Source organism: Juglans microcarpa x Juglans regia, chromosome 1D (assembly GCF_004785595.1).
Source record: "Juglans microcarpa x Juglans regia isolate MS1-56 chromosome 1D, Jm3101_v1.0, whole genome shotgun sequence".
Lineage (NCBI taxonomy): Eukaryota > Viridiplantae > Streptophyta > Magnoliopsida > Fagales > Juglandaceae > Juglans > Juglans microcarpa x Juglans regia.
The window spans coordinates 19,480,299-19,497,077 of record NC_054594.1 but is presented as its reverse complement, the minus strand read 5'-3'; the positions used below and the strand labels follow the sequence as shown (position 1 = coordinate 19,497,077).

Sequence of the window (16,779 nt, the reverse complement as noted above, 5' to 3'; positions counted from 1 at the left end):
CAATTTGTACAATTTCCAATATGTACAAATTTCCAATATATAATATCGTTTATGTATTTCTTAATTTGTTTAAAATTTAAGTTCGAATATAAACCTACAACGTTTGAATGTAATTGCAACCATTTAGTTTGATATTCAAACAAAAATAAATTAGAATGTGTGATGAAAAACATTAGAATAAACATGACCTCGTTCGAAAATGTGGCACACAACGTGCAAATGTAGGTTTGTACATCCGAATTCCATCGACTTAACATTTGAACAAAATTTAAAGTAACTTTCAAATTAATTACAATATAACATTATAATGTTACATAACCAACGTTCAAATAATGGTTACGTTTGAACTACTTTTCACTTATTGTTCACACTGATATAATCAAATGTTACAACATTATGTTTGAATGTATATCTTCCATGATATTTGAGGATAACATTTGAACGTATAGTTTGTACATCCAAATGTTACTTGGGTGACGCAAATGAACCATAAAAAATTAGGTGTCATGTTCAAACGATAAACTAAACGGCGTAAATAGAAGCGTGACAAAAAATATTTTTTGTGACGGTTAAACAGTAAATTGACACAACATCTATTTGGTGACGCGATTCTTATGTCGAGTAGGTGCGGTCTTTTTCCATCACCAAGAGTATTTAGTATCAGTTTTGCTTTCTTGTGTGATAGTTTCATTCGTCACAAATAAAGTGTATAAGGTGGGAACGAAAACTTTTTATTAGAAATTAGAATGTAGAAGTTGATCACATATAATAAAGTGTTCAGCCCATGGTAATGTATGCCATTTTATGAACAGTATGAGTTTTAGTAAATAACATTACTACACAACATCTTTAATTCCTGATCGAACACGATCCTACTGCACCTGTAACATCCACGCCAATTAATCGAGTAAACACTTGAAAGATATATAACATACAAAGTGGTTTGAACTCATGTATATCTATCTATAAGCATTAATTTGCAATTGGGCATGAATAGTACTACTCACCAGCATCCCTGCCAGATGTGCAAGCAGGTCTCCTGGGAGGCAGTTGTTGGTGCGGTGTTCTCTGCAGATGAATGGTCACATGATTGGCTTGATCGTAATTTTGAAAGAAGGTGGTCATGATGCATGTCTAAACATGTTACATTAAAAACCTTTAAATTTATACCTGTAATTTTGGTCGCAAGGTCTCTACCGCGGCTGTTGATTTCTGATTTACTCCAGCACCTTGCTGTATAACATTGCATATACAATTTTTATTTTCCACAAAATAAAAACAGATAGCTAAGTAATATATACATATATATATCAAGGCCGATCATGAGCTGATTAAGAAATTACTTAAATCATGGGAGCAATCACCTTGCATAATGCCCAGTCCGCTGAATCAAAGAATGCACGTTCATGATCCTAGAAGCACACAAGAAAACTTATGAGTAATTCTATATAGAACCGTGAAGTGCGTAAACGCCACGTAATCACTTTGAAAAAGAGTGAGTTCCACTATTAAAAAATTAATTTTTTTTCATGTGGGTCTCATATTTTATTCACTTTTTTCAAAGAGATTACGCAGCAGTTACACAATTCATAGTTGCAAATATATTTTCTCAAAACTTATAGCATATTTCTTCACATGAGTACATTACTTCAATCTAAAATTATACAGAACCATGTTATATATGTATATATATATATATATATATATGTGTGTGTGTGTGTGTGTTTGGAGATGTGGAAGTAGTGTTGATGATTTACATTTGAAATCAATGGCTTTTTCTTTGGCACGAGTCCCCCGTACTTATTCTCTGTAGTTGTCGCCTGCTGTGATAATACACCCAAAAAAAAAATTGTTTGATTAGAAGGCCGGCGTCTAGAGATTAATTTTAGCTTAGTTTGAGTACTTAGTATAAGTAATTAAACCATTACTAATTCGTATAATAATTAATAAGAATCAATAGTAATTGCACCATGAATCTTTCTTTCATCAAGCTGGTTTGAACATGTTGATGGAATCATGGAAGTAATTTAATTAAAACATTTCTAATAGATAGTCATAAATGATTTTGAGGTGAATTAGGGTCACATAATATGAAGAAAAATTATTAATCAAAAGATTAAGAAGTAATGCTAGATACAGTACCCTTAGGACGGCGTGTAAGCCTCACAGACACTCTCTTTGAAAAAGAGTGGCCGGGGTCCACTGTTAAAAAACTAATTTTTTCACGTGAATCTCATATTTATCCTAATTTTTTAAAAGGAAGTGCGTGACACTTGCATACCCTACGACTGTAAATATCATCTCTTTACTATAAATAATGGGGTCATAATTAGAGAGCATTGACTAACATTTTTACCATAATTGGTCCTATAATATATATTTTTATTTGTAAAAACAAATTGGCCTGAGTAGCCATTAAATAAGAGAATTCAGAGGATTAATTCTATTATTTTTCCGGCCCCTACATTAACTCCTAATTTATCTCCTTCCATTATTAAAGCAAATGCTAATTGGAGGGAATTTTTCTTGTCCACACGAACTAGCTAGCTATTTAAAACTAACTCATCAACTTACGAATGAACTTTGCATACTTTGAAATGTTCCACCAAATACAACCTTCACTTGTCTTTTGCCTTATAGATAAGAAAGCCGCCTTGACTAGGTTTTGGAAAATACTCAAACCTAACCTAGAATTCTAAACATTAATTAGGCATTAATAACTAATAGAAAGAAAAATCCACTGAATTTGATTAGGTTCCTATCTATAAAATGTACATTCAGAAAGTCAGCTAAAAATGGTAGAATTCCATTCACAGAAATCCAATTGAATTTGGGCATTCAGATGTTCACATTAATTGGTCAAATTTTGGTGAAATATGTTTCCTTCTTTTGAAGAATTCCAAAAGCATGCCATGAGCATGCATTAACAAGTTTGGCATGAATTTTGGACAACTTTTTTTAATTACAATATTAAGGCCTAGTTTGGGTATTCAGGAGGTATTCTCAAAATATTTCACTACTATTTATTATTTTATTATTATTATTATTATTATTATTATTACTTACTTTTTCACTACTATTCATTATTCTATCATTACTTTTTATTACTTTTTCACTACTTTTTTTAGATTACTTGAACTACTATTTACTATTTTATTATTATTTTTACCTACTTTTTACTACTATTCATTATTCTATCATTACTTTTTTACTACTATTCACAGAATACTTAAAAATAACTTATTACCCAAACGCAACACTACAAGAAAAATAGACTTTTGTGACCAATTTATTGTGACTAAAAGACTATTTTCAACTAATTTTAGTTGTAAATAATCATTTCGCTGGAATTAACTGGTCGCAAATAAGCAGTTTTCTTGTAGTACAATTTTTATTATTTTTACTTACTTTTTTCACTACTATTTATTATTCTATCATTATTTTTTTATGATTTTTTACTACTATTTACAGAATACTTAAAAATAATTTATTACCCAAACGCAACTTAAGTCGGGGGAGTTTGGGTATGAATAAGTTATTCCAAATTAACAATTAAATGTCAATGAATTACAATTTGGACGAACTAATAATTGACCAAAACTTTAGAAAAGCAAGGTCCATGTGAACAACGTGGACAGACTAACTCCCTATTGCCGTTGGGTTGTGATTACTTTTACGTTATTGGTCTATGTAGGTGAATCTCTTGCCGACAAATCAAAGAGAAATAATATCGTGTAAACACTTGTGTGTATGACCAAAACGTATACTGAGTCGTGTCATATTATTAGCCGTTGGATCAAGTAGGACCCAGTCGACTCACAAATATCTAAAGTACTATACATAGATTCATGGTCCTTCCTTTCAGACGAAAACTCCAAAAGCAAAATATGTATATGATTGGTGTTTATCTCGGGCCCTTAAGTCACAATTTGGAATCGAACCAACAAAATAAATAGTAAAGGAATTAAGTATACTTAAAAAAAAATAAACGGAAATATTCAATCAATCCATTTAAATAAAATAAAAATAGGGGGGTGCATGTCTTTCATGTCCATAAATGCATGGTGGGCCATATGCATGCTAGTTTGGATAATAGAGTATTTTCAAAAAATAATTTACTATTATTTATTATTTTATTATTATTTTGTTATTATTATTTACAAAATATCTTAGATCAGCTCATCATCTAAACATAACCTTAACCATGCTACAGTAACACAACTCATAGATGATACTGTGGCATTTATAGCAATCCTGCCCATCACTCATATCAAAGAGGATGAAAGCCCTCCAAATTAAAGGTTGAGATTGATAGTTCATGGGTGGTTGGTTTGTGTCTTGGTTAAGGCTCAAAACTACCAGAACCCATATATGGTTTGTTAGTATTTTCACACATGGTGGATCATTAATCTCTGGTCTTTGTTTGCATATGGCTATATATATATATATGAGAAAGAAGATGATGAGCAGAATTTACACGTAGTAGTACCTCATGGTGTTGGGAAGCAAAATAATCTTCATGACCTGTACCGTTGCAATCAGCCATCTCAGCTCCGGTCTCCTGTGAAAGCAACTCACCGGCATTAAACATGGAAATTAAGAAACAGAATTCGACCTTAAGATTATGCCAGCATATAATGTAATAGGAAAACCTTGAGGTTTAGTATATCAAAGAGGAGAGAGAGAGAGAGAGAGCACCGATTCTGAGAGTTAGAAGAAAACGGGTAGAAGGTAAACCTAAATTCTAATTAATATAAGGAAGGGCAGCCACAAGTAGAGTAGATCATGAAAAAGAAAAGTAAGAGAGAAACAGATGGGGAGGATCTTGGCATTACCTTGCAGAAGGAGAAAAGGAGGAGATGCGAGAGGAAGAGAGCCCAAAAGTGTGAGAAGGAACCAATGAGAGAGAGAGAGAGAGAGAGATGAAAGAATGAGTAGGATTGAGTGAGAGGCCAATTAAGAATATTATATGTAGGTGGAAGATTAGATATGTGATGTGGAGGCTAAGGTACCAAAAAAAAAAGAATATAAAAAGAAAATAAAATCCGGCCTCTACAACTACAAGTGCCTATGAGATGGGGGTGGGTGAGAGTACTGAAGTTTTAGGGCCGGGGGTGGGGAAGACGACTTATAATTATTACCCACCCAACAAGGAATTAAAAATTAATTAATTAATTACCTATAGGGTATATCTATATATATATATATATATATATATAGTGTGTTGAGCCCCTTGGGAATATGATTATTAGTTGGTCATGATCTAAATACCCAATTTGTGACCCCTAATTCACCCCCTCGTACGTACCGACAAACTCGGTTAGATTTGAATAATGAGATGAGAAATTTTTATTTTAAATGAAAGTTTAAAATATTATTTTTTAATATTATTATTGTTTGAGAGTTTAAAAAAATTGAATTGAAATTTAAAAAAGTTGAATTGTTTATTATATTTTATATAAAAATTTAAAAAAATTGTCATGATAAAAATTTTATATCTCATCACAATTGTCGAGCATAATTTGCATTTTTCCATTTACACAGACATTAATTTATTGGCTTCTTTATCTTCTTCTTCAAATATCACGGGCGCTTCAAAATATCAATAATTAAGTTGAACCGAATATATACCTTTGAAAAAACCCACCAAAAGAAAAAATATTGTGCAAAGGTGAGTAGAGAGAAATAAACTAAAAGAAATTCTATTTCAGTCTCTACTTGGAGACTGTATATGCGAACCCTTTTAAATAAGAAAAAACATCATTTAAGGAGAGATATTTTTATAATTTTAAAGATAAAATTACTTAGACTTGCATTGCAGTTCCAAAATGAAGACTGAACGTAGTATTACTCAAATTAAAGACCAAATTTCAAGAATTCTCATCCGAATTCATGTATTAGGTTGAATCTAATATCTAAACATCTAACTTTCAAATCACTAAATTTATCTTAATTTAAAACCTCTTTATATGTAGAACCCACAACCTTTTTCAACTTTCTATAAATACATATAAACCTATCTTAACATCTAAACTAATTTTAGATAAGTCTCACAAAATTTAATTCATCATTTCAACTCATTACTATTCATAAAAAACTCAATTCAACTTAACATCCTAATAAGTCTTATGTTTAGACTCTATAGTTTGGAAAAGAACCTAAAATAAATTTTATAGTCTTTACTGAGCATTTATTACAGTTCAAAAAACTCACAGACGACAATAAATTATGCAAAACCGACCTCATAATGAGAATCTCTCTCTTTTTTGTTTTGTTTTTGTTTTTGCTTTTTTCTATGATATTAAACTTACACTGAACAATGACGAAATTAAATCTAGTGGGGGTAAGATCAGGGGATGATTACATACAAGCAGGATGCATGCATGGTTCCTGCTGCATTTACAACCGATAGGCAGTGCATGTGATCTGGTTTGCAATTATGAGTGCATGGAGTACATAATTTCATTGGGATGTAAATCTATGATATTTGATACATTATTCTCCAGGGGGACGGGACGGGCCGTGTCATATGAGCGTCATGCGTTTAAATTAATTGGTCAGGAATGCCATCTTCATGTCATATCTGAGCATATATGGCATGCAGCATATCCCAGAAAAGGGTCATGGATGAGGCTTTCTTCATTTATCAGGCATAATTAAAGGGCGGCAATATTGGCCGAAGCTTAATACCTCATTATCCATGCATGTTTTTCATTGACTCATTTCTTGCCAAGGTGTCATCCATCTATCTCTCTCTTTTTCCTTTAGGACTCTTGACACCAAAATTCACTAATTTCTTAATGTTATTAACAATTTGGCAACTTTGAATCTTTGATATTTCACTACCAACGAAATACTAAGATGGAAAAATTTACAAGAAAGTGAGAATTAAACAGTGACCAGAAAAATTACAAAATCCATAACAGCCCATTACATTTATTAATTACTTTAAAGCTATTTAGAGCATTAGTAGTAGATTCAACAAAGTTTGGTCAAAATTTGGATAAAGAATTCACTTTTATAAATTTAGTTAGTTACTTTTCAACAACACCAAATGACAGACTCTCTAAATCTATCATTATTCTATTAAAATATTGATTTTGACATTTTTATTTATTTTAATTCTATTTTTAATTTAAATATTTATTTGTCATTAAAAAAGTACACGTTAATTTCTAGCATTCATATTATTTCTAACGGATATAATTTTCTAACAATTTTTTTTTTACGACGGCCATATTCTTTCAATTGATATATTTTTTCAACGGTCATATATTCTCAACTTTTGGTATAAAGTAAGTTGATGTTCTTTCGTCTTTCTCTTCTTGCGCGGGAGTAAGTTAAATTTTTCTTTATCTTTTATTCTAGCACGGGAGAAAACAGTAGGTAATGGGACAAGAATAAATTTTGGGCTAAAAATTATTGTTCATTTTTTGAGTCTATTATAATGAATTTTTGTGCAAGCTAACTAAAGTTTGGCCAAAATTTGACTAAATTGAGTCTCCTACTTGTGTTGTTATTACTTCTAACAGCTAGCGTACGTTCTGGAGCGATATGTATTTAATTACCATTTTAAATTCAAAACCAATAGTACAATTGATTAGGCTGCGACGTTAAATTGAGTTGAGTTGAATTGAGTTGAGATGATAAAATATTATTAGAATATTATTATTATTTTGAGATTTGAAAAAGTTGAATTGTTTATTATATTTTGTATTGAAATTTAAAAAAGTTATAATGATAAGTTGAGATGAATTTATTAACCAAACGTATCTGGTACGTTTTTAAAACTCGCTACAGTATATGGTCAATCCAATAATGCCTGATCAGTACTATAACAAATTAACCCGCGCGCAAGTTGGTTTACCATAGATGGAGTTAAAACAACAACTAGATCATTGAAAAAAGAAACTGTTTGAGAGTGAAAGAAAGACTTCAAATTTTCAGATATTAGAAAGAAAGACTTCAAACTCACTTTCATAGCATGTATAGGCATTATTGATCACTCAAGCATGTGATCGATGCAAATTAACAATAAATCTTAAATCCATTGATCATTTCAAATCTTTTGATTTGAAGTCACAACTCCTAACAAATCCCAAATATCACATTACAACCTAAACCAAATAAAAATAATATATACAAATTTGTTATTTTCTTGGCCAATTATTGATTATAAAAAGGAATTCTACCCTTCTAAGTGAAGATCATGTGGTCATTGTTGACCTAATTAATTAGATTCAGTTACCATCATATATATAAGTTTTAAGGTCGTGCTGGATTGATATCTTCTAGACTTGCTTGGACTGAAATCAAATGCTCAAGATCATCTCCGATTTGAAGTTTATGTTCACCCATTGGAATTTTTCGAATTCCATATTTGTCGACGACGCTGAGGTGCTTGCACACTTGAACATCAATCTTGACTCGTTGCTTACTCCCAACTGCAACATTAACTTTCTCAAAGCCTATTAATTGCTTGTTGCTAAACCACTGCATCCCAGGAGGTGGGGTTGAGAATAGAAGAAGCGAATGACTCCCATCCAAAGTTCCTGTATTTTTCACATCAATGTGAACGGGTACTATGAGTTCATCGCAGTTAGTCATGTGCTTGATCTTGACACCATTGCTTATCATGGAGGAGTTTCTCAAGGCATGGGGGACAGTGACGGTGATATCCTTTGGAGCATGGGCTAGTCCCATGTTGAATTTGGTGTAGCTCAAGCCGTAGCCAAAAGGGAACACCACAGGACCCTTGTAGAATCTGTAGGTACGACCAGGGTAGCCTTTTGATGGGTTTGCTCGCATGTCCATGATTGTCATTGGCAGCCTTGCTACGTAGCCCTGTGGGTACCATGTCATGGGAAGTTTTCCTCCTAGAGAAAAAAAGAACAATTACATAATTGGAAACATTAGTTTACTTGTTGATTAGGCCAAGCGAGTAAAAATAAAACGTCATGTGTAATGGGTACCTGGATTGGTTGTACCAAACAACACATCTGCAATGGCAGCTCCTCCAGCCTGACCAGGATAGCCAGCCCATAGGATGGCACTGATTTTGGGATCGTACTTCGCAAACGACACATCAATAGGTCCACCACTCATCAACACCAACACGGTAGGCCCTCTGGAGGCTTTGGACACCCTTGAAACAAGCTCTTGTTGGCGTCCTGGCAAGAGGAGCCCTACCCTGTCTCTAAACTCTGCCTCAATAGATTGGTCCAATCCCATTACCAAAACAGTTGCATCAGCTTGCCGGGCCGCAGCCTCCGCCAGTTCAAACCCTTGTACCCCATTGCAGGCAACATTGACGCACCCGACTTGGTGAATGGTCCTAGCATATCTTCCTATGCCTTGTAGTGGGCTTGTGTAACCACACGCAATACCTGAATCAAACGAAAAAATCAAAGAAATGAGGCCACCAATTTAAGACCCCCAACTAGTAAATGACTTTTTCTCAACAGAAATGGATACACGACTTACCAGCATAATTTCCTATCATTGTAACTGTAACATCGGAATTGGGCCCAATAACTGCTACAGTTCGGTGAGACTTGGTGGACAGTGGCAATGACGACCCATGATTTTTGAGTAGAACTATACCTTGTCTAGCAGCCTCAAGGGCTAGCTGTTGGTGGGCTGGGGTGCATACATCTTTTGAGCCCAACCGCTCAAATGGATGTGCTGATCGCTCCCCATCAAACATACCTAACCTCATTTGCACCGCAATTGTGTTTGATAATGCATTGTTAACGTCAACTTCACTTAACAGGCCTCTTCTCACGGCCTGCTCTGTGTGCACTGCCAAGAAGGGTCCACAGTCCAAATCCAAGCCTGCAAAACATCACATGAAGCCCCTTTACTACCCCATTAATAAGCTAATTGAACTCCTATTAATTTATTTATACAAGTTAGGTAATAAAACCTTATATAACTACATTTAATTTAAATTATTAAAGATAATATAACAGTAGTAACTGATTTTTATTTTTATTTCTTTTTCATTGACCTGATTTGATTGAATCTGCAGCCGCTTCTTCTGGTAAAGCTGTGTAATGTTGCTGTTCATATAGAACTTGTACGGAGTCACAGTCCGAGACGATGTATCTGTATGGCCCATCACAAAAATAATGAATGGTGGATAGAAGAGATCATACAAAGCTATTTATTGAAACAAACAAGATGGGTTTCACTCACCCATTTAGGTGCCACTCTCCCCGGACAATGTCTTTGAGTAGATGAGGATCAGCACAGGTGGGCTTTCCATTGACTTGATTGTATGAGCACATTATACTGGCAACTTTCCCTTCCAGCACACATGCCTTAAATGGCACGTTATAGGTGTCCTCCAAGTCCTGCTTACTGACCTACACACACACACACACACACACACACCAAAATACAACCTCTTTCAGCCAAATAATTTGACGAGAGCGAGGAAGTAACATAACCCATTTCTGTACAAGTAACATAATCTAGCATGATTTCAAATTGTGCTATATATATATATATATATATATATATATATGCATTATATATCATCATGTTTATCCTTATCATATATTATGACCTTGTAGTTGCAAACGTGTGTGTGTGTGTTTATATATATATAGCAAATTATCTGAATAGTTGAAAGTTGCATGCTTAATTACTCTGGCATTGAAATGGAAGCGATCCGCCCCTCTCCAATTATCAAGATCATAGGCCGTGTAGTGTTTGCAACATGCAGCGACCTTAAGCCTATCTCCAGCAATATCATTGCCTTGGAGTCCCTGGACATATCTAGCTGCATACTTTGAGGCCAAAAGTGGGTCTTCTCCAGGTGTCTCTTGGCCCCGACCCCATCGAGGATCTCGGAATATGTTCACGTTCGGGCTCCAATATGTCAAACCAGCCGTTCCTTCATTGTACATTGCTCTAGCTTCATCAGACACCACCTACACATGATGTACAAATTAACCAAGTCACCAACTATATATATGATTTTAAAAAACACAACAACCACCACCACGATTACATGTCCGACGTTATGTTTTCACCATATATAGACAATTGGAATAAAAAACAACATAGGTACGTAGGTCGTTGCATGAGTATTTGTTCATGTTAACGTCGAAATGGGGCTGCCTAGCCAACTGAAACTTATTACGGCAATTATTTGTAGTGAAATGTTCAAATGAATCATGTTAGCCAGCTGAAACTAACATGCGCGTAGAATTTGCAAGCTTGGGATAAAAAACCAGTCAAAGTTTCAATGAAAATAGTCAAGTATATGTCTTTTTCATGTTTCTTTCCACTTCTTTATTATTTATTGATTTTGTTCATGCTTATCCAACTGATGACTAGATTATAAAACTATGTGACCAATTATCATTGAACTGTTGCTAGGAATATATGATGCGCATGCATGCACCACATGCCGTCGCTACCAAAATAAATTAATGTATTAATGGTGAGAGACAAATTATTAGCTAGTCAGATATGAAATTCAAACAAAATCCTTAGGCACGTACCTCTCCGATTTTCTCCCAAAGTGACTCATTGAAAGCAGCCGCAGTGGTGATGACTTGAGGAAAGCTGGTGGCCGCAGGAATGGCCCCACCGAATTTAACACCTGGGCCCACATTGGACACCCCATGAAGCGCTTCCGACCACCACTCATACCTCTGAATGCCCAGCCTGGGCACCGGCGCGGCATTGTTCACCAGCAGCGTAATCTTCTCCTGCAATGTCAACCGCCCGATCAAGTCTCTTACTCTCACATGTATAGGCAGCGATGCCTTACAGAAGCCGAGGTTCCTCGTCAGCTCCTCCTGAGGGTTGCATGCAAATAGTGACCGAGCCTCTATGGATCTAAAGGAAAGAGAGAAAAGAGTGAGAAGCAAAAGAAGTACTGGAAAGAAGGTAAATGAGGGCTTCATTTTGTTGCGAGCCATACGGGGATAACAAGATCAGGCGCTTGGTTTGATTTTATGAGTTATAAACTTATAGGTGCCTGTATATATAGAGAGATAGTTTCCTTGAACTACTGCGCGTCTGATTCTATTAAAGGCAATACAAGAAAAATGAATAACAGATTATTTGCGATAAGAATTACTATTTATAACAAAAACAAACGATCATTTCTTATAGATTATTTATGATAAGAATTACTATTTATAACAAAAACAGATTCATTTTAACAAGAAATAGTTATTTTTACAAGAAATAATTGACTACTAAGTTTCTTGGATTGGTTTCATTAGCTTTACACGTCAGATTATGAAATTTAAAGAGTGAACTAGACAGGAAGAGAGAGAGAGATATGGATGAGCGAGTAAAAGACGCAGGCATGGAGGAGCACGCTGTACGATAAACAACTAGATTACCCATCACCTTTGGCAAAGCAAGAAATGGTTTTAGATCATATATCGGTCATAAAGTTCACGGACGTACAGAGCGAAACTGATCTTTTAAATTATGATTTGGTTTTAAATTTATTTAAATGAACAGATGAAGCCGATAACAAAGAAATGAATGGGGAAAACATGATTTAGTACAGTCATCGACCATTGCGCCGCAAAAACTGCTTGTGCATGCCATATATATGATCAGACCCATGCAGAATATCCGTCTGTCCAAGCATGCTTAGAGCTTGTACGTTCTGGGGAGACTGTTATCTATCATCACGTTGTGTTGTATTTAAATTCAGTTTTCTGTTTTTGATATTATCTTCAACAGTACATGGGCAAGCAACTGGAGTAGATTCCAAAGTTACTCATTCATATTATATATATATAAATAAATAAAAAGTAATGTTATAAACGAAAGAACACGTCTCTTTGCGGGAGACTTAAATGTGGTTTACGTGTCACATTCTTTTAAATATATTATATATATCTATTTATTTTATTAGTTTTATATTTATATTAAAAATTTTGGGTAATTAAAAATAAAGATACTACTTATTTAAAAGTCAACAATTACATTCCTTAATAGAAGGAAGCAACACTTAGAAAATAGTAGATAAAGGTCTTCGGCCTATCTATATATAAAAGCCTGTGATTCTCCATCAGTCACTTTTTGATTAACATAAAGAAAGATAAGCTGAAAACCCTACCCAATACTCTCTATATAGAAATTGTGAGAGTTCATAATTCATAAACAATCGGTTCTTCCAAATACTTGATCAACGATGACCAGAGATTAGTATTCTAACGATTCTTTATTATTAGATTTTTCTCCCAAATCTTACAATAGTGGTATCAGAGCGAACTTTTGTGCTACATTTTTTAGTATAGATTTCGATTGTTATATATGTAGGTTGTTTGATGAAATACATGTCTGAGCATGATCTGTGTTGTTATTTGTTAGAGTTTATCATTTTCCTTCCTTTAACCAGACATGTTTTATTCATCATTGTTTATTACAATTGATGTTTGTATTTCCAGAGATCTGAAATGTTTTTGCTTTTATATGGGATAAAAAAATAGACGACTTAGTGACACGTCAGTGTGTATTTACTTTGGTAGATGTTGCGTATAGATGTAGAATGACTCATATTTTTAGTTACTTTTGAGGAGATATGATCCGAAGCCTGCTTCACCAAAAAAAACAAAAAGAGAGAGGAATGAATTTTGTATATCAGTTCTATAGAAAACATATGAATGGTATCTAGTCTTATAGATAAAGGGAGAGTTGTTGCCATATTCTTGGCACTTGAATGGACGGAATTGTCCTCCAACGTGTTGCCTAAGTGGGACTAACTAGGTACGCATCAAGAGGTTTTTCTTTGAGTAATAGAGAGATCGCAATTTATCACTGACTTAGGTATTAGAGGCATCCTCCACTAAGAAAACCAAACCATTCTTTCTTGTGACGGGTTGTTTAATTTGGACGTGCCACAGGCGTACTGAAAATTGCATCAACAAGTTCAAATTAATTTCTCTTTTGAGACGATATGTTTCATCCCAAAAATTTTCTTTCGAAAAGAAAAATAACAGCTTCCACCTTCTGGGATAGAATTTAGATTTCATCCCAAATATTCACTTTTTGGAATGAAATATAATTCGTCCCAATAAGTAAAATCTCTTGTAGTGCATGTCACGTTTTATGTAAGGAAGTTTATGAATTGAGCAATAGTACTAGGTCATCAAGTACTCTTGTTTATTTAATCTTTTATTTGAACACTAGTCAGACTCAATTAAGCTCATTACTAAGTTAAAGTTTATGTTCACGAAGTTTATGAGCTACTTAAATTCATAAAATAGATTTCATATTACAACTTATAATTTTATATACAAATTTTAGTGAACAAACTTTGAGCTTTTATAAATATATTTATATTGTTTATATATAAACATGTCAATAGTTATATTATTCCTAACACACTACAAGAAAAACGGATTTTTGTGACCAGTTAATTTCAACGAAATGACTATTTGCAATTAAAATTGGTTACAAATAGTCTTTTAGTTGCAATAAATTTGTCACAAAAATCCGTTTTTCTTATAGTGACGATTCAAGTACATATTTATAATATTAATATATATATATATATAGTATTAAGAACATGATTTCTACTGTAAATACGAAATTATTTGAACTGATAATAGTTTATACGAGCAAAGCCAAATTATATATGAGTTGTATTATTTAATAATGGATAATAATTTTTTGTTCATGAACGGCTTATTAAATAAAGAGCAGTGCTATTCTGCCGCCTAAATAGCAACCCTTGTTTATACCGCTAGTTACTTTTTAGTTTTTTTTATTTTTCTTTTCACATTTTTTTAATATATTTAAATATTTTTAAAAAATAAAAAAAAAATACACCAACACACTTAAAATCACTTCCTTAAAAAAAATCCTCAACGGTATACTGTAGCGGTCATCTTTGGACGGTATAGTAGCTTTTCTCTTAAATTAATGAATTAAGTTAAACTCGAGTTTGACTAATTAGCTAATTATTTTGAGTGGTTTTTCTCGCAGTCTTATTTATTTGCATTTAATTTTTATGATATAAAAACATGCAATCCCATTAAAATCCGAACTCAAATTACTTAATTTCCAGCACATACGAAATGCGACCGAAAATTCAAATTTGGATAATTAGCACCAAGAAAAAAATTAAGATGAGGTTGTAAATTAGGGCGTGAATCAGACATATTGCATGGTTATCATCATCATGAAATGGAAGTACTGTTGTCTAGAACATATATATTGCTTTGTTGGAAAAAGATGGGGTCAGGTGCCCTGATCGATGATCTGTTGACATGGGATCTGAGTCATCCGGCGATCGAAGCCAATCTGAAACACTTTATGAGGGCTATATAGTAATTGTCATATTCAAGTATTAGATTGTATCATTTTTCTTAATTTTTCTCAGCTTCATATACATATACATATATATATATATATAAATTAGTCTACGTACAATCTCCAATTAGAAATTATTTGTGTAAATCCATACATGTTTAAAAAAAATTAAATTACAATAATATCCTCTTGAAAATTATGTTTTTTTTTCTCTTAAAGAGTGATTTGAATTTAGAGATGAGTTGAGATGAGATGCTTGAGATGGCTTGTAAATAGTAGAATAAAAGTTGAATTATTTTATGTGGAAATTTGAAAATTTTGTTTTGGAATTTAAAAAAATTAAATTGTTTATTATATTTTGTATATAAATTTGAGAAAGTTGTAATGATAAGATGAGATAAGTTGAGATGAGTTGAGGTGAATTTTAAATACAAATAAGGCCTACTTTATTTATCAATGGAACTGCACGCGTAATTTTCCGTCCAAGATTACAAATAAAATTTATATATATAAATATATATATATATATATATATATTAATTTAAATAAATTTAAAACGCAACAAACCAAATCATAATTAATGTCTCTCTTAATTAAATTCCCTCACTCTCAAATTTTCAGTTTTGGGTATATAGTCCATACATGCCCATTCTCAGGGCAAATAACCACTTGATCATTACATTAATATGTATGAAAGTCAGTACTCATTACATTCAAAATAAATAATACATGATTCAAGCTAAATTGCTTAAAGATAAAGGATTGGATCAGATCATGCAAAGTACCCATGTGTCTACTTTATATAAGCTAAAGATCACTACCAAGTCAAGATCATTTACTGCACAATTTTAAAGTAATTGGCTTGAAAATTTGACATTTTGTACGTAGCCGGCGGCCTTTTTCCATGCAGTTGCGAGTTCTACCCAAAATCTACTTCCTTTTGCGTACACACCAACTATGACAATTTCTATATGGAAAGTATTGGGTAAGGATTTTCAGCCTATCTTTCTTTATATTATTTAAAAAGTGAAATTTCACAATAATTTTAAGACTATAAATATAATTTCTCATAAATAAAACATAAAAGGAAGTAGATTTTGGGTAGAACTCGCAACTGCATGGAAAAAGGCCGCCGGCTACGTACAAAATGTCAAATTTCCAAGCCATTTACTTCAAAATTGTACAGTAAATGATCTTGACTTGGTAGTGATCTTTAGCTTATATAAAGTAGACACACGGGTACTTGATTTATGTATTATTTATTTTGGATGTAACGAATGCTGTCTTTCATGCATATTAATTAAGTGGTTAGTTGCCTTGAGAATGGACATGTATGGACTATATGACTTTTGAGAGTGAGGCCAGAATATATATACGAGACATTAATTATGATTATTGTATTATCTTTGCTTCTTATATAAAAGTTGATCTAAGAAATTAAGGTAATTCAAAGTACAACTCTAATGAGTTTAAATTCTTTTT

At 33.1% G+C, this 16,779-nt stretch overlaps 2 protein-coding genes across 3 annotated transcripts; both read right to left on the bottom strand.

Annotated features, from left to right (window-relative positions):
- Positions 1 to 717: 717 nt before the first annotated feature.
- On the bottom strand, positions 718 to 5,004 carry LOC121234720. Of its 2 annotated transcripts, none has more exons than XM_041130792.1 (7): positions 4,836 to 5,004; positions 4,490 to 4,561; positions 1,758 to 1,823; positions 1,365 to 1,412; positions 1,171 to 1,233; positions 1,008 to 1,068; positions 718 to 881 (listed from the first exon to the last, which is right to left on the bottom strand). In XM_041130792.1, the coding sequence occupies exons 2-7, from the start codon at positions 4,544 to 4,546 to the stop codon at positions 850 to 852; spliced, it is 327 nt and encodes a 108-aa protein (XP_040986726.1). In that variant the 5' UTR covers positions 4,547 to 4,561; positions 4,836 to 5,004; the 3' UTR covers positions 718 to 849. The 2 variants fall into 2 exon arrangements, with proteins under 2 accessions (XP_040986726.1, XP_040986735.1); XM_041130801.1 differs by having other exon boundaries at positions 1,758 to 1,820.
- A 3,016-nt stretch (positions 5,005 to 8,020) lies between these two features.
- On the bottom strand, positions 8,021 to 12,048 carry LOC121234697 (putative beta-D-xylosidase). Its single transcript, XM_041130754.1, has 8 exons — positions 11,514 to 12,048; positions 10,653 to 10,937; positions 10,198 to 10,367; positions 10,010 to 10,107; positions 9,484 to 9,834; positions 8,973 to 9,386; positions 8,214 to 8,876; positions 8,021 to 8,128 (listed from the first exon to the last, which is right to left on the bottom strand). The coding sequence occupies exons 1-7, from the start codon at positions 11,934 to 11,936 to the stop codon at positions 8,266 to 8,268; spliced, it is 2,352 nt and encodes a 783-aa protein (XP_040986688.1). The 5' UTR covers positions 11,937 to 12,048; the 3' UTR covers positions 8,021 to 8,128; positions 8,214 to 8,265.
- Positions 12,049 to 16,779: the final 4,731 nt, after the last annotated feature.